Genomic DNA, 14,739 nt, shown 5'->3' with positions numbered 1-14,739 from the left:
ATGAACTAATTCTCCGTCCAATAGAAAATACTAATCTTCCCACTGTTTATTAAGACCTTAATGAAAAGAAAACATATTAAAAACTATTGTTTCATTAATTAAATAAGTCTCAAGTCAATAATTTGATGTCTTTATTAAAGCCCACACATATCTCCATTCGTTACGGAATATTACGGTCAATTCAAGAATGAAAATTTAGTTACTATTATTCAACGGTTATTCTATGTACTTAAAGCCATTGTGCAAAAAATTATAACTGTCACCATGACCAATTTCACTGTAGATGCTAGAATTGCATGACTCTATAAATATGATAAAAAAATTTGGAAATTGCATATTAAAATTCATTTGTATTCTGTTCGCTTAACAAATACATTTAAGATATTAAACTGTTTTCAACCACTTGTGCTATTATGATTAATTTAACGGTGAAATTAATTAATCTGAATTTTATAAATGTATTGGACCGAAGCATTCTTAATTTATCTGAATTGACTCAAATATGTCAATAAATTTAACAGCTGATCTGTTGCTTATTTGATTAATATCTGCGTCTTAAATAACAAAAAAATAATAATGAAACAAATTTATTTGTGTTTAAGTTGGCAATAATTAAATATGCAATTTATTTTTCCAAGTTTTCTTTGTTACGATTATTATTATTATTATTATTATTAACTTCACAACAAACTAAACGATTTACTATTTATAGAATAAACAAATATGATTTTTCTTTTTTTTTGCAGACGAATGTAGTTGAACTAGGTGTAAAAACGAGTTAAAACATCTAGTATTCGTTCCTAGTAATAAAATTTAAAACCAGACTTTCAGACTTCTCATTGGAAGAATGCTCGCTAAAGTTTCCTAAATAAACATGTTAAATGAATAAATTAGCATATTGTTATTTTATTCGTATTTTTTATAAGGACTCTTGCGCTTCACAACACCATAGAAAAAATGCAAAAAGTGGAAAGGATTTTTTTACTTTGATTGATGTCCAAATTGATTAAACAATTTTTATTAAAAATTATTTTCTTTATAATACATATTCACAAAACTATTAGGTACTCATTCATTTTGTAAATACATATATGTATTTTTCACTCACCTTCGTTTTCTAGGCGTAAAATAGCCCTCAGTAATTCTTTCACAGACACTCATAAGTTCTATCTATCACTAACAACATAAACTACACAAAATACAATTAAATAGGTAGAATGATATTGGTTATCTTTTTAATCAGCCTGTTTTTTTATTAATTTAGTTATTTCACTAAACTGTGATTACTAGAACGACATTTTGTGAATAATTGTTATAGATAACAAATTTTAATCCATACGTTTTTGATAGCGAAGTACCTACGCACATTACGCTCTATTGAAAAATTAGGATTAAATGTTTGATTTTTGAAACACTATGTGATGATTCATTAAATAGAATTTATTTTCTTTGTGTTATGCTACATCAAAAACTGCAAACGCCATTGTCGTGGCATGTTTCAAATGAAAGAAATGACCGTATGTAAAGTTTAGAAGAATATTTTAACATTAAATAACAACAGAAAAGATTTTTTTAAATATAATAATTACGAGTACATGATAAGTGATAACACTTGATTTACATCTTTGCAACGAAATTAAGTGATGTTACTCTACGTGTTGCTATACGTTTCTCAAAAACGTATGTATTTGGAAAAAAGATTTCTCATCGTGTGCTATATTTAATAATACAGCACTAAGTTACTATAAAGAGAAATAAAAATACGTTAGTAAAAGCACAATCATGCGTAAAGTAAAAAAATATGTACAGTTGCGGCCTTTGAAAACTCAGACACTTTGACAACGCCAAACTTTTGGCTTTGTAAATGGTATTGAAAGTGACGTTTCTCAAAATGTCACTCAAACATTATCCACATTAATTTCTCTCGCAATGGCTCTTATACTGACACCGTCCCTCAGTCTAACACATTTTTGCAAATCAGATAATTGCGTCATTTCAAAAGTTACGCGCGATTCTGACCTAATATGTCAAATACTGTCACTGACTTTATAATCCTTGATGAAAACCCTGTTTACGCTAATCAAATTTCGGAATTTATACAGAGTGTTTAAATCTTTTCTGTCTGAGATTTCAACGGCCGCAACTGTATATTAGTAGGTATATTAAAGAGTTTTATAAGGGTTGATTTGGCGCACGAGTGTAGAAAACGAGCCGTAGGGGAGTTTTGTATGGGACGAGTGCGCCAATGCCCTTATAAAACGAGTTTTTTATGTTGTTTTTTGAATTTGCACCCTTGTTTTAATTTTTAAATAAAAAAATTAAATTTTCAAATTCTAGGGAATTTTGTATTAATTGGTAATTCAAGGTAACGGATGCAACTAACTACATCTGCAACATATGTTAAAATGTAGAGTTTGAACATTAATATTTTAAGTTTTTTGGTGTAAATGACAATAATACACTGAAATATTGATAAACATTTTCTAAAGGCGGCCTTACACCAAGGCAACAATTGGCAACGTGTTGCCAATTGTTGCCTTGGTGTAAGGCCGCCTTTAGAGATCTATTAAACTACGAGTGCTTTAAGAGATAACCATAAACGACTCCAAATTGAATACAATAATAGACCTATCAGAGACGCAAATTCTAAAAAAAAAAAAATGTAAGTTGACTTTTATAAATAACTTTGATAGGAAAAATATATCTTTAAAAATTCGGTAGGGATATAGTTCGTGCGTATTTCACATCTTTGAACGTCTTAACTGACATCAATCAAGGACGTAATCATTCTTTGCATTATTAAAACTGTCATCAAAAATTAAGAATCAACACGATTTATGTCTAATAATCAATCACTATGGCATTTGAACGTGCCTATTGGTTTTTATTATATTTGTTTTTTTTGCGAAATCACTGACTATATCACTTTAAAATGTTGATGACAGAAACGAAATCGATTCAATTATTTTATCAGCTGCTGCATTTACAATAGTAGCAAAATTATGACCTTTCTCCATTGGCCTTTATTAAGATCACTTTTTATCTACATATCATTCTATTGCAATACAGGAATCCTTGAAATTTTAATTTCTGAAGAATTAAAAATAAGTATACAACGTGCGAGCACTGAATTTCGGACAGACTTGAAATTTGACTGATATAAGCTGTGAAACAGGCTTTAGGTGCTAAACGTATTAATAAACTAATTTAAATATCTACTAAATCATTTTGACAAATTGCATTCATCAATCCTGAAAAGTTGCAAGTGCTTAGATGTGATTTTCCGAAAATTGAACAGTCCTTTGTTAAACTTTAGAAATCAGTAACTAAAACATAAAATAATTGTGCATAATTGTGACAGTTTATTTTGCAGTTCAGTCAAAATTAATTATTATGACATTTATGACAATAAAGCTTAGACTAAATTGTTTTTTTTTAATGACATGTAAATTGCTGCCTGAAATTCTGTGCTCTCCACTGTACCATTTTTTCAAAATATAATTTTCATTTCAGTATCTATTTTATCTTCCCATAAATTAACGAGCTGTCTATTTTCTAGTTATTTGACCCAAGACGGTGACATAATAGTTTTTGTAAAATCAGCCCAAAACATTGTGTTTTTAGAATAAAGTTTTTTCGCTTTACGGCCTAGGTAGAGAGGATTAAATTGTTAGTTAGTTTTATCCGACTCCACAAGGCAGGTGTTTACATGTTGATTCTGTGATTCTGTGATTTAAACTAAAATTTTGTGAAAATGGCGCGTTTATTTTCGAATAGTGAATACTTAGATATTGTGTTGACGTATGTTGAAGCGTCGGCTCGGGAGGGCTCCTCGAGTCTAGAGAATTTCCGTGCTTTCTTGTGGGGGTACATGAAGGACTTGGTAGTATATTCGATCGGAATTGATACAATTGAAGTTTTAAGTGAACGGGTGTAAAATGCTGCCACAACAATTCACAATAACAGAGGTATGCTAAAAAGAATGGAAGAATCATTTCGTCGGTGATTATTATTGTAGGTATTAACAATAACGGCGGTCAGGTCAGGTCACTTCGTGTAATGATTAGTAATTACTCTGAGTGATTACTTGATGAGAATTTTTACGGATTAATACACTAATTTTAGAAGAGATTTTTTCATTATTTTTGGTATGGGCGATTCATTAGGGTCAATTTAAAATATTTGTTATTAAAATTGTTTTCATTTCATATCTACCATATGATTCTCTTTTTTCTCTTCCACCCTTATCATTATAGGTCACAGTAACGGGCGCAGCAGTTAGTCGCTGTGCTTAAGTTAGCAAAAAACAAGTGAACATTTTCTTGCATTTGTTTATTGTTCTCCGCTTATCGGCATCGGCGAAGCAAGTAATCCTCATAGGCGGGAAACAAAAGTTGTGTCAAATCTTTCAATAATTTTAATTGGATAACTTCAAGGTTTAGGAAAAAAAAATTAAATACATTGTTGCTATTACCTAATGAGTTCTATAACAGTTAAAATTAATGTCCTTATTTCTGAGACACGTTGTATAATTCAGTAGGTATGTCGTTGAATATGATGTCATGCAAACATGTAAAAAATTAGAGTAGGTACACATGATCTGAATTCCTATTTCCTTTGTCTTTAACAGGGCAATGATTTGCATTGATTTTCAATTATTAGATTCCACAAAAATTCGTAGCAGGTAAACCTACTTGAAGAGAACTAATCCGGCTATAACATACAGCAAACCGTATTGAATAGTAAGAATTTGCAAAAATAATGTATCTGAGTAGAACCATAAATTAATAACGATGTCTGAATAGGTATATCACATTCGAGTAGAAACCACAAAACCACAATTTGAAAAGTTAAACTTATATTAAAAGTAATTATTAACAACCCAGTGTACATATTTTAAACTGAATGTGCTCTAGAATCGAAATCATGCATAGTATCACTATTCACCAAAAGACAATTTACGACGAAATTACTTATTTGTCCTTAATTTGCACTTGTGATCGTAAGTGGTAATACATAATAACAATAAAACAGGAACTTCATTGTCACTGCATCAATAAAAAAATATATCAATCGTGTTTCTAGTGTTTTCATCTGCGTAATTGAAGAACTTGCTTCTTAAACATTCTTATAACATTGTTGCACTGTTATTCTTTTATTTATCAGTAACATTTTATAAAATAAATGTAGACCTTTAGTTACGTTATAAGGGTGTTATGGAACTCTTTAAAATAAACTGTTCATATTGATTTTTTTTTAATCTATTTTTTTTACATTTTTCTAACCACTAATTTGACACTTCGCTCATGGGATAGTAATCAACTGAAACGAAATAGTGAGTGAAAATGTTTTTGTGTGATAAAAACTTTACAATTTTTTTCAAGAAAGAACAATCGCTGTTCTAATACTTTTACTGTTTTTCATTCGAGTGTTTTAATCGAGTAATTTTTTTTCGTGCTTCGTTATAAATGGATGTGTAAACACATTTTAGGGTTCAAATTATATTTAATTTTAACTCTGTTTTGAAGAATGATAAATAAAAAAATTTTTATTTTAACGAGTAGTTATTGGTGGATAAATTTATTACATGGACTTCCTAGATTATCTTAAATTAAATTTAAATACACGCCCAGAATTTTCGAGTTCCAAGAAGTGTATTATTAAATTTCACTTATAACTCGATACCAATAACAAAATAAGCATCATCTATTATACGTCCTTGATACAAAATCTAAGATCACAACAATAAATGCGTCACGTTAAAAAACCTGAAATGATTGACTTTTATTAAAACATCATAAAATTAGAAAATCCACAATTAACTTGTTTTAAACTTTGTTAACACATTTTAAAAACAAATAAGTATTGCAAAAAATCTTTATTGAATGTATCAAACATCTGATTGACAATCCTCTTTAAATTGCATAATGGTAACATCTTTTTGGACATTATCTCCAGCTTTGAAAAAAATGTTTTCAATTGCAGCATCTCTGTTTGCTTTTACGACATATTCCATCTTCATAGCTATTAACACAAATAATGAATCTCCTTCTTTGACGTGATCTCCAACATTAACCAAGACTTTGTCTAAAACACCGGGCATTGGGGCAATCGCTTTATTCAATAGATTTGCAGATGAAATTTCTTCTTCTTGTTGAGCCAGAAACGAAGGTTTTTCCAAATTAAACTCAACTTTGCCACTCTACAAAACATCATTTCGGATCAAGATTGCTAATTAAATTTCAACAAAATTACATTATCAAAAATTGTAATCGTATCATCCTCACAAAAGATATTCACGTGATTTTTAATACCATCAATTGTAGACTTCAGGACTAGTTTGTCGTTTTGCTTGAAAAGCTCCCCTTGAATTATACTCCAAGTTTTTCCTTGATCAACGGAAACGTGGAACATGTTATTATCCAAAAATTTTACCTTCACTACAATTTCTGGAAATTAAAAAATAAGATTGTTGACATTCCTGCTTGGATATTTTGAAACCTTCAGTTTTAAATCGAAACTTGATATCGCGGTCGAAATGATAATTTAATCGGAATCCAGATTCCACAACAAAGGGATTAAATTGATCCTTTCTGTCAACAGCCTTCCCTATATCAGTTAATTCATCTCTTAGTACCACAGCTAACGCCGCTTGAACTAATTGAGTTTCACTTGCAGTTTTAATTTTAAACAGAGTGTCCCGGTTTTCCTCAATGAAATTTGTATGTACATTTCCGGACATAAATTCCGGGTGTCTTGCAAGGTCCAACAGGAAGTTAACATTGGTTTCTAAACCTGCAACCTACAATGTGACATTGTTTAATTATTTTTCCATTTATAAACTCTGTATAATTTGTCCAGCGAGAGATTAGTTGACATAAAAATCACTAAATTCTACGTAGAGAAACTAGTACCCAGCGCACGTAAAATTTGAAATATATCCTTCAAGCAGTAACATTTTTCCCCTGAAATTATACTCTAATTAATGTATTCTAGTGCATTTTGTAGTGTTGGGTTACAAGCCTATAATTTAAAATATCCCAATCTCTCGCTGGATGAAGTATACCTACCTAAATATTTACATAAACAAATTATATACTTCAAAATGATAAAAATACATACATTGTACTGCAATAGAAGTGATTGCAATTTTAAAAGAGCTTCTGATCGGTTTTGTCCCCACACCACTAATTTCGCTATCATCGGGTCGTAATGAACTGATACTTCGTCTCCCTCTCGGACCCCTGCATATTATTATTTGTTAGATGTAGTCCATAGAAATCATTAACGTCATTACCAGTTTCAATTCTGATATCATTCCCAAACGCAGGAGCACTTAAGTAAGTTAAGACTCCAGCTCCGGGTAAAAATCCTCCACTTGGATCTTCCGCATAAATTCGAGCTTCAAAGGCATGACCGTTTAGTGTTATTTTTTCTTGAGTTAAAGGCAATTCTTCACCGCGAGCCACCTTAATCTGCCATTCGACCAAGTCAGTTCCTTAAAATTTAACAAGTTAAATCTCAGATCGTAATTCTTATCACACTCTTTTTAAGAATTCGGTGTCTTAAGAATTTGGTGTCAAAGACAAAAGGAAAAAGTTATTTGCTTTGTGCTTACCCAGTGTCAAACATTAATGGTATTTAATATATTAAACAAACCAAAAGAGGTCGTGTCCAAAAGTCTCAGTTTCTCAATTGGAGTTAACGTAACAATCGGCAAATATTGTCTCAATTTCCAAATTATATATTAGAATGAAGTATTTTTCATTGCAAAATCACAATTTTAGAAATTTTCCTCCCGTGATTTTATTAGTATTATGAATAGGTAACATTTATAAGATATTAAAAAATTCAACAATGCATTTAATTACTGCTGACGCAAAAATACTCGTATCTTAATATCAGATGGAAATTCCAAATTTACAACACTGAAGAACTTCGACAATAGGTATACTTTACCTGTTATTAGAAATGCATAATAGGTGTGTTATGATGAAAAATGTTAAATAATGCGGTTTAACTTCCTGGTAAACACCAAGCACGCGATAATCAACTCGTTAAAAAAATATTCCGCAATCATATTAACAATCAGTTAATCACCTGTAATCATTTCTGTTATTGGATGTTCCACTTGCAACCTGGTATTCATTTCCATAAAGTGGAAGCTGTGGCTACTCCTATCCAAAATAAATTCGACAGTTCCAGCCCCCACATAACCCACTGCCTTGGCCGCTCTTACGGCGGCCGCACCTAGTTCAGATCTCAATTTTTTAGATAATCCCGGCTAAAATTAAAAAATTAAAAAAGCAACAACACAAACAAACCAGTACCGCAGGAGCTTCCTCGATAATTTTTTGATGTCGTCTTTGTACCGAACAATCCCTTTCAAACAAATGAACAGCATTACCATGCGTATCTGCAAACACTTGTACTTCGACGTGTCTCGGCTCCGCTACGAATTTTTCTAGAAGTACCACAGAATCTCCAAAAGCTTTCTGCGATTCACTTTTTGCAGACTCTAAGGCCTCATCAAACTCTGACTCGCTCAGGGCTATTCTCATTCCTTTGCCGCCACCTCCTCTGACAGCTTTTATCATAACTGGAAATCCGATTCTTAGAGCTTCTTCTTTTAATTTTGCTTTGCTCTGATCTTCGCCGTGGTAACCCTCGATAATGGGAACGCCAGCTTCGGACATTATCTCTTTCGATTTGCTTAAAACACTCGAAATGTTGATTTACAAGAGGCGGTTTTTGGAGATTTACCTTTTGATTCCCATATCTCGAATTGCAGATGCTGGCGGTCCGATAAAAATAATTCCATTTTTTTCGCAGTTTTCCGCAAACTCAACGTTTTCGGAAAGAAAACCGTAACCTGGATGGATCGCTTGGCATCCGGTTTTATGAGCTATTTCTAAAAGTTTGTCACCACGCAAGTAACTTTGAATAGCCGGGGGAGGGCCTATTTTATATGCTTCATCGGCCTATTCGACATGAAAAAAATTTAAGTAACAGTTTAATCAATAAATTTTATCTGAATATCATCACAGTACTGTAGCTAAAAAAAAATGAAAACATTATTCGTCTTCATATTTTTTTAGCCACACTACTGATGATATTTATATAAAATATATTGTTTTATTTAAGAAATTCTAGACTTGCTTTTTTTACTAGTGCGAAAAATACACTTAGCTGGACTTAACACTGAAATATTTCGTATGATTAATTGTAAAAAGAGTGTTATTTCTTGTGTTAATTACAAATCAAAAGATTCCAATCGTTTTAAAACATTAACTTAGCATGAGATTGTTTAATAGTAAACTGTTCACCATTAATTTCCCAATTATCCACTTAACATCTGAAACATCTTATAAAAAGAAAAAAAAATTTAAATTATTAAGTAATATGTAACGATTTTCACACTCTCATAAAATGGTAACTTAAGCAACAAATTACATCACCTTAATAATTTAACCACTTTTCTTATTACATATGTTTTTGTTTTACAAAATTACGATAACAATTGTATAAAAAAAATAGGTAGGCGCAGTTATCGAAAAAACCAAAGCACCACTTCAAAATGTATTTTTACATAATCACCAAGTATATATGAATTCTATTTGCTTTTAAAAAAGCAAGTGCGTATATTATTTTGTTTCGGGTCCTAATACTTTACCCACCTGAGCAACGTGCAAAGCATTTTCGTCGGCTTCACTGTAAACCGCCACCGTCCTCACGCCTAACCGTTGGGCACTCCTCAATACACGACAAGCTATCTCTCCTCTATTTGCTATAAGCAATTTATCTATCTTTCTTATCGTGCTCTTCCATCTTCGTGCAACTTTTACACCTGAATTTAGTAGATTTGTGCTGCCAAAAGGAGAAAAACATTTTATGTAACTACAATAAAATCGATCCAGTTGTACAAATATTTTATCCCAAATGGATAAACCTGTTTACATGTAAAGTAAACCAAATAAAACACATAATGGCAAGCATTTACAACATGTCATATCCGCCCAGTCATTGCAATAAAATTTTACTTACTTTACTGAAAGTGAAATCCAAAAGGACATTTTACCTTGATTGTAATATTACAACTAATTAGTTCTGCCTGAAAAAACTGTTTTTATCGGACTGATACTGATATCAATGAAGAAACAATTTGGCCTGAGTTGACCTTCATCCTTGACAAAATATTTTTTTATGAATAGCAGTACAAATAACACCTTAACATTAGAAAAATAAATCCATTCAATAAAATTTTTGCAAATCATAATTCAACAGTAAAACTTTTGCCCATTTCCGCAAAGTAAAATATTTCATTGTTTTTTATTTTTAAAAAATAAGAATATCTATAAGTAATATTGTGTAATGATGAGTAGAAGTAATAAACCAAAACGCTTCTCGAAAGTCTTTTGCCCTCTTCCTCACGGTATTCAGTTAAAGTGATTAAAAAAGTAATCTTCATGGACTTCAACAAAAATAAATTGATACACATTTTTTGACAGTGGTGTGATAGCGCGTGGATAGGAGTTATTTTCCCCATTTTATTTGTGATTTAAAAGTAGTTTGCTGAGCTTCTTGCGATTGCAGAACAGCTTATAATTTTTTTGTACATGCATTTTGTAACATTTTTTGTACCATACAAGACCTTTGTCTTAAAGTCACTGAATTCTCCTTAACTTTGAATAATAAATCCCTGATGTGGAATTTCTTGGAGCAAATACAAGTGTCATATTTTGTTTTTTTTTCTTTGATAAATTAATATTTTATCATTTAAGAGAGAAAAAGCCTCATATGTGTTCAAGAAACAAACCTGCAGAAAAATATTTTCTGTAATTGTGCAATCCTTTATTTCCAAGGGACACAGATTTTTGCTTACATAAAATACTAAATTATACAATAAAATTTATTTCTATGTATTATATATTTTACAATCGCATACACAAAATTAATACATCACAAGATTTAGACGTGAGTTAAGTTTTCATTATTATCAATGTTCTTATTGTTATTAAAAATATACATTTGCTAATTCGTGTGCTTCAAAGAATAATTTGGAAACTGAAACTAAACGTAACGAGAACGTAAAATAAATACGTTATTAAATATTCAGTTGGTAAAAATCACAATAAAATTAAAGTACCACTTCAGTCAACTTTAACCACACTATAGATTTTTCTGATAAACCAGAAACAAGCGAAAAATCCAATCGTACCTGTTAACAAATTAAATAAAAATACCATAATCAAAGTATAACCAAAATATAGGAAAGCTGATGCAGCATCTTCGATCTGCAACTTTGTGAAGAAATAGTGACAACAGTATAAAAATAAATAGACTGCCGTAAACCCAGACGTCAGATACGACCGCCACCACCAATGGTAATCTTCGGCACATAAATGAAAGTAACACAAAAGAATTGTTGTCTCTGCACAAGTAATCACTAGAATTATAAAAACTAAGAAAAGAAAACCAAACATATAATACATCTGTGACGACCAAATCGAATTTAAAATGAAGAACAGTTGAATGAAAATACACCCAAAGGGTAATACACCTCCCATTACAATTCCAGGAACTGGTTGAGTGTAAATGGACTGTTCTGGAATCAAGCGTGGAATCTGATTCGTCCTTACGGGATGTTCGAGAGCCTGCAACAATTCAGTTTTAAAAAATTACCTTTCAATTTAGCAATACTTACTCGTTTCCTGAATCCAAAGAATGCGCCTACAAATGTTAGCGGCACCGACACCAACAACCACAGTGCAAGTAGGCCGAGTAAAGTGCTGAAAGGCACTGCTGCGGAGCTTCCTTTAGTCCACAAAACCAAATTCATGATGAAAAACAGTCCAAAAACTATGCCAGGACTCAACATTGAAGTCAATAAAACGTTCGATTTCCATTTTTCACCCCCGAAACTCTTGTATATCCTGGCTGACACGTATCCGGCCGGTGAACCGAGCAGGACATAGAGAACCATCGCGCAAGTCATTAAAGCTCCTCGATTTGCAGGACTTAAGAAACCAAGACAAGCAAAAGCCAAAGTCACCAGGGTCATACAAAATACCTGAATACCCGAACCCAATAATACTGAAAGTACCATTCCTTTTCTCGGTGGCCTGAAGACGTCTCCATGGACGAGTTTCCAACCGAATTCTTCCTAATTAAATATGAAAACTTTAAAACTGAAATCGGCTCAAAGCAAAACAACCAAACCTGTGCGTCTTCGCCGCTGTCGATCTGATTGTACCGTGCAATGTCTTTGTGTAGAGTTCGCAACATAATCATGGCGACCATTCCAGACAGGAATAAAACTATCACGAGTGAATTCAAAATACTAAACCACTGAATGTTCGTGTGCGGCATCGACTCCAAAATATAATCCCATCGTGAGGACCACTTTACAGCGTTGTTTTGAATAAAAGTTACGGAATAGGTGTAAGTTATTTCGTACTTTTCATTCGATTTCAGTGCGGTTTTCAACTCTAAAGTCTTTGTATTTTGAGGAGAACAGTCGAGCGTGCTGAAATCAATAAAAAATTGTGGTTTAGGGTTGCGCATTTAAAGGTAATTTATCTCAACCTTTACATTTTTTTTGCAAAATTTAAAATTACATACATATCTGTGTTTTAAGAACTAAAAACAGAAACAACATCAATTTAATGTGTTTTATCAAATGATTTAGAAATCATTTGATAAAACACATAACAACTACTGATCTTTTATGTACTTAAAAATTCCGCTTTTAGTTGATTATATTTAAATTGTTAATTTTTATAAAATAATGGATATTACTGAAAAGTACTTTTTTGTATATTGACTATGAAAGTTGACTTTTTTTAACGAAAAATCGTAAAGAAAGTAGTACTTTAAAAAATAATTTTATTGAATTAACTGTCAAAGAATAGCTAAATGAATTTCTGTTTTTTTTTTAATATTTTGCATAAGTCCTTTTAGGTCAAATTTCTCAACTGACAACAATATGCAAAAAAATGTCGTGTACAACACGTTATGAAAGTCTCTTTTTTTCACTCATTTGCTCGATCAACTCGGGCCCCGCCCTCGTTAATCAAACTCCCAATTCATGAAAAAAAGTATGACTTTCATAACTAGTTGTACAAAATACTACACTTCGCCGCAAAATTAACGCATAATTTAGAAAATTAATCGTATTCATTTTTACAATTTTTTTCACTGCCAATTTGAAATCAAAAATGAACATTTGCATTATCTTAAGGTTTTTATGCGATACTAATTAAAAACCAAGTTTCATAATACATCAATTAAAATTTAAACTTAAAGGCTTTTTTAAAGTTTTTACACAGTATGCGGTAATTTTGCGGCGAATTTTATATTTTATTTTCTTGTATGTATTCAATGTTCATCATGATTTCAACTAATATAGAATTAGTTGAAAAGTACTATCAAGGATTAGATAAAAAAATAACTCCTTTAAAAAATTTAGAAATTGATTAGATTTTTGATATACTATCTCAGCAATTAATTTAAAATTTATATAACAGTTTGTTGATCCACATTAAATGACTGAAGTAAATATGTCATTAATAATGCTACCTACTCTTTATGATCAATGCTTCTAGGTACAACTTTAACAGAAATAATCCTGCCACCATTGCTCTTAAATTTCATACCCCATTCCTCTTGCTCTCCAGAATGATATGTAATTATCAAGTCAACATGATTGTAAATATAGTAGGCATTTTGTCTATCAGGTGTTCTAATGCAAGTATCTCTACCATCTCTTGCATAACATCCCATTTGAAACCCAGTAGTGCAATACTGTTTCCCATCTTCAGTATCATAGCAACTGGTAACTGGCATGTTATCAACAATCCAGTGATGCTGATAATTCAAACTAATGCCCTTTCGTAATACACTTAAACGACGATTTGCTGCAGAATCATCCCCAGAATATGTTTTTTTGCACACCACCTCACATGTCACATTTTTCATAAATTCAAGCTTGTAAGGTGATGGCCGAATGCGCTCTCCAAACACTACTTGACCCAAATTCTCAACTGGTGATTTTTTATCTGGAGGAGCTTGACAAAAGTCAAAATGATTGTACTCATATGGAATGACTGATTCTTCAGTATTCAATCGATTAACATACAGTAATACTTCAGACTAAAAATTATCATTATTTGTACAAATTCACTAATATCCGAAAGATTACACTTACTTTACACGTGTTTGATTCGCCTTTCCGGCAGTAATTTACAGGCGCCAAACCAGGTAAATAAAAGGCTTGAACGTTTGATACATGCCAGAACAATAATACGTATAAAAAATTTGTTAAACACATCGTTCTGGGCCTAATTTTTACCATTAAATCACTTCAACGTTCATTAAAAAAAATGTGAGGAAACCGATAACAAATTAAAATCACCTACTCAAAACCGAAAACGTCACCAACACAAATTACTGATAAAAGATATTTACAACGTTTTGGGTCTTTGATTCTTGATGACTAATTTCAATATTTGTAAAGTGCGTAAAACTACCCAAAAATGTTGTACAGTAACGAATTTTATTTGGTTGTAGCAGTTTTGATAGGAAAAATTCACAAATTTTTACAATACAGTCATGTTGCGTTTTGACAATCTTACAGCCAGAACTACCAATATCTAATCAAATCTAATTCCGAGTCAAAAATAACTTGCTTACAAAATCCTGAACTTGTTTGAATGAAAACCGGCATGTGTTCATAATTAT

At 31.5% G+C, this 14,739-nt stretch overlaps 2 protein-coding genes across 2 annotated transcripts; both read right to left on the bottom strand.

Annotated features, from left to right (window-relative positions):
- Nucleotides 1-5,863: 5,863 nt before the first annotated feature.
- Mccc1 (Methylcrotonoyl-CoA carboxylase 1) lies at nucleotides 5,864-10,204 on the bottom strand. Its single transcript, XM_069048622.1, has 10 exons — nucleotides 10,045-10,204; nucleotides 9,678-9,867; nucleotides 8,764-8,981; nucleotides 8,331-8,712; nucleotides 8,101-8,284; nucleotides 7,298-7,498; nucleotides 7,123-7,244; nucleotides 6,502-6,802; nucleotides 6,256-6,449; nucleotides 5,864-6,202 (listed from the first exon to the last, which is right to left on the bottom strand). Exons 1-10 carry the CDS (start codon nucleotides 10,071-10,073, stop codon nucleotides 5,891-5,893), a joined length of 2,133 nt encoding a protein of 710 aa, XP_068904723.1. The 5' UTR covers nucleotides 10,074-10,204; the 3' UTR covers nucleotides 5,864-5,890.
- Nucleotides 10,205-10,895: 691 nt separating this feature from the next.
- On the bottom strand, nucleotides 10,896-14,656 carry TM9SF2 (transmembrane 9 superfamily protein member 2). Its single transcript, XM_069048623.1, has 5 exons — nucleotides 14,207-14,656; nucleotides 13,583-14,151; nucleotides 12,220-12,526; nucleotides 11,705-12,163; nucleotides 10,896-11,654 (listed from the first exon to the last, which is right to left on the bottom strand). The coding sequence occupies exons 1-5, from the start codon at nucleotides 14,351-14,353 to the stop codon at nucleotides 11,151-11,153; spliced, it is 1,986 nt and encodes a 661-aa protein (XP_068904724.1). The 5' UTR covers nucleotides 14,354-14,656; the 3' UTR covers nucleotides 10,896-11,150.
- Between the last annotated feature and the right edge of the window lie 83 nt (nucleotides 14,657-14,739).

Source organism: Tenebrio molitor, chromosome 5 (genome assembly GCF_963966145.1).
Source record: "Tenebrio molitor chromosome 5, icTenMoli1.1, whole genome shotgun sequence".
Taxonomy (NCBI): Eukaryota; Metazoa; Arthropoda; class Insecta; order Coleoptera; family Tenebrionidae; genus Tenebrio; species Tenebrio molitor.
This window is presented reverse-complemented; position numbering and strand designations above follow the sequence as displayed.